We start from the raw sequence: 2,770 nt of genomic DNA on the forward strand, positions 1-2,770 counted from the left end.
CCTACAGTCCGACTTCGCCAGCCTACAGCCCGACTTCACCAGCCTACAGCCCGACGTCTCCAGCTTATAGCCCAACATCCCCAGCTTACAGCCCGACGTCTCCCGCATACTCGCCGACGTCGCCTGCATACAGTCCAACTTCACCTGCTTACAGCCCGACTTCCCCTGCGTATTCGCCAACGTCTCCGGCTTACAGCCCAACATCCCCAGCTTACAGTCCAACCAGTCCAGCTTATAGCCCCACTTCTCCGGCCTACACTCCAGCGTATTCGCCTACGTCTCCAGCGTACAGCCCGACATCACCGGCATATTCGCCTACGTCGCCCGCTTACTCGCCAACATCACCCGCGTATTCTCCTACTTCGCCAGCATATTCACCTACGTCCCCGGCGTATAGTCCGACGTCTCCCGCATATTCGCCAACTTCTCCAGCATATAGCCCGACTTCGCCCAGCTACAGTCCTGCCTCACCCGAGTATAACCCTACAGAGGGCGGCTACAATCCGACTGCAAGCGGCTACAGCCCCACAGATGCCGATGAGAAGGATGAAAATTAGGATGCGGGGGTGCGCATAACAGATAAAATAGCTGTGGCGATGAACGCGCATGTGTCTCTGATCCCGACTGGTTACGATGAAAAGCAGTGACAAGAACATCATTAAAGATTTTGTTAGCTCACTTCAGACTTTTTATAAAGCTAGTTGAATTTATTCACTCTAACTATTCGCTCAAAGCAATGACGACCATAAGGCCGATGCCTGAACACATGGCTCCTGCCTCTTTTAACGACTGGGCCAGCGAACAATCCTCCAGCAATTCCGGCATTACACTGGTGCATGCAATGTAAATAAATCCTCCTGCCGTGAAGGGTGAGATCCAGACAGAGCTTGAGTCTCCAGTGCCTTCCATTACAAGACCAATGACAGTGCCGACCATAGCTCCGCTGGCAGTCAGCAACTGCGTGGCCATAGCTTCACGTCGTGTAAAACCTGATTGAATAAGAATGGCGAAGTCACCGATCTCGTGTGGTAATTCATGCAGCAGCATCGCCACTGTCGTGGTCCAGCCAGAGCCGCGGAGGAACGTGGCACCGATAGCTAAACCGTCCGTGAAGTTATGTGAAAAGTCCGCCGCCAAATTGAGATAGCCTGCAGGTGCGATTGGCTTTTTACCAAGCTCCGTGGCTTCAATCACCTTCTCTTCGAAAACTTCTGCACATTCATCTTTAAGAATGCGCTTCCTCGCTGAGGGATTTTTGGTCGACACTGAGGATATCCCACCATCTTTCAGGGATACTGAAGCGTGAGAGTGTCCATGCGAGTGCCCATGCCCTCTAGTTTGCGCCCGAACAAATTTCTCCAGAAACAGAAATACCAAAATCCCAGCCAGCGTCCAAAGCCATACATAGAGGTCTGCAACGGAGTGGCTATGGCCCTCGTGGTTGTGATCATGACCGTCGTGACTGTGATCGTTATGTTCATTTGCATGTCCTGCAACCTTCGGAAGCGAATGAGGTAGTAGGTGCAGCAGTGCATCACCTAGTAATCCACCAGCAGCAAAGCTTAGAAAGATACGCAGCAGAGGCTGCTGTCTTTCTTGATTACCAACGCCCAGCGGCACCACAAGCAACACTAGCACGGGTGCAGCGCCCACTAAGGCCGTGGCGAGCAGTGCTTGACCCCAAACTAACGGCAAAAATCTTTCTGTAGCCTGCAAGGTCTTTTCGAGCTCATGATCGTGGCCATGATCGTGCTCATTATTGTGGTCATGAATGTGGCCGTCATCGTGATTTGCATCATGAATTTGGTCCAAGTCATGATCTTGAGCGTCTTGGTGGACTGCACTATTCTTTTCAAGGTGCTCCTGATAATGAGGTGGAGTGACCTCCTCAGCGACCGAAATAAGTGCAATGCTCAGCAGGGCTAAAATCCCGAAACAGACCTGCGCTCTTCTTCCCATTGTGTATAAATCAGCTTGGTAAATAAAGACAGTCAAAATGGATGCTACCTCTTTAAATGAATCTACTTCCTTTTTAAGAACACACGAATTTTAAACTCCTTAAGAAAATCTAATGAAGAATGCTTCTTTCATTGACAAAATTCGTCTAAGTAAATTCTATGTATTTTGAATTAAAACGTGTAAGTTCTTGACGATTACTAAACTATTCCGGATTGGTAAAAGTGCTTAGTTTGTCTCATCGCATGTGTTTTGCATTTTGCTGATGCGCTTTTTCTTGAGCCTGAGTGAAGGCCATAAATAGTCGACATCAACGAAATAAACCGAACACGAAAAATTATCTTTTTTTTCGGTAGCTTTTTGAGGCATTTTGTAAATTTGTGTCAATCAAGGTGAATTATTTGATCCTGTCCGGATGTGAATACTTCAACAATTAGGAAGTTCTTTCATTATGATGTTGCTAGCTCATTGGAGATTAGTATTGTTGTGGTCAATAAAGAATGACGAGTCATCGGTACAATAAGTTTGCCCTTAATATTACTATATATAATATACATGAGTAGAAAACTTAGATAATTGTTCGCTGGAACTTAGCGGTCTGTATGTACCCAGCACAATATGATGCACGTCATGTGTATTTGTGCTTCCTATGCAACCAGCTTGATGAAAACCTCAACTTGAGCAGGAAATTCAAGGCTGTACTTGTTGACGCAATCTGAGCGCACATTTCAAAACAGTAGTGTAATGATGTAGACTGCGTCATGGCTAATACTCGCTGACAAGACGATGTCACAATACCATAACGTGTTTCGCT

At 47.1% G+C, this 2,770-nt stretch overlaps 1 protein-coding gene across 1 annotated transcript; it reads right to left on the bottom strand.

The window, feature by feature from the left end:
* Positions 1 to 720: 720 nt before the first annotated feature.
* Positions 721 to 1,959, bottom strand: PHALS_01562 (zinc (zn2)-iron (fe2) permease family; the record flags this gene model as incomplete). Its single annotated transcript, XM_024715977.1, has 1 exon — positions 721 to 1,959. The coding sequence occupies one exon, from the start codon at positions 1,957 to 1,959 to the stop codon at positions 721 to 723; it is 1,239 nt and encodes a 412-aa protein (XP_024581622.1).
* Positions 1,960 to 2,770: the final 811 nt, after the last annotated feature.

Source organism: Plasmopara halstedii (genome assembly GCF_900000015.1).
Source record: "Plasmopara halstedii genome assembly, contig: Scaffold_1561, whole genome shotgun sequence".
Classification (NCBI taxonomy): Eukaryota; Oomycota; class Peronosporomycetes; order Peronosporales; family Peronosporaceae; genus Plasmopara; species Plasmopara halstedii.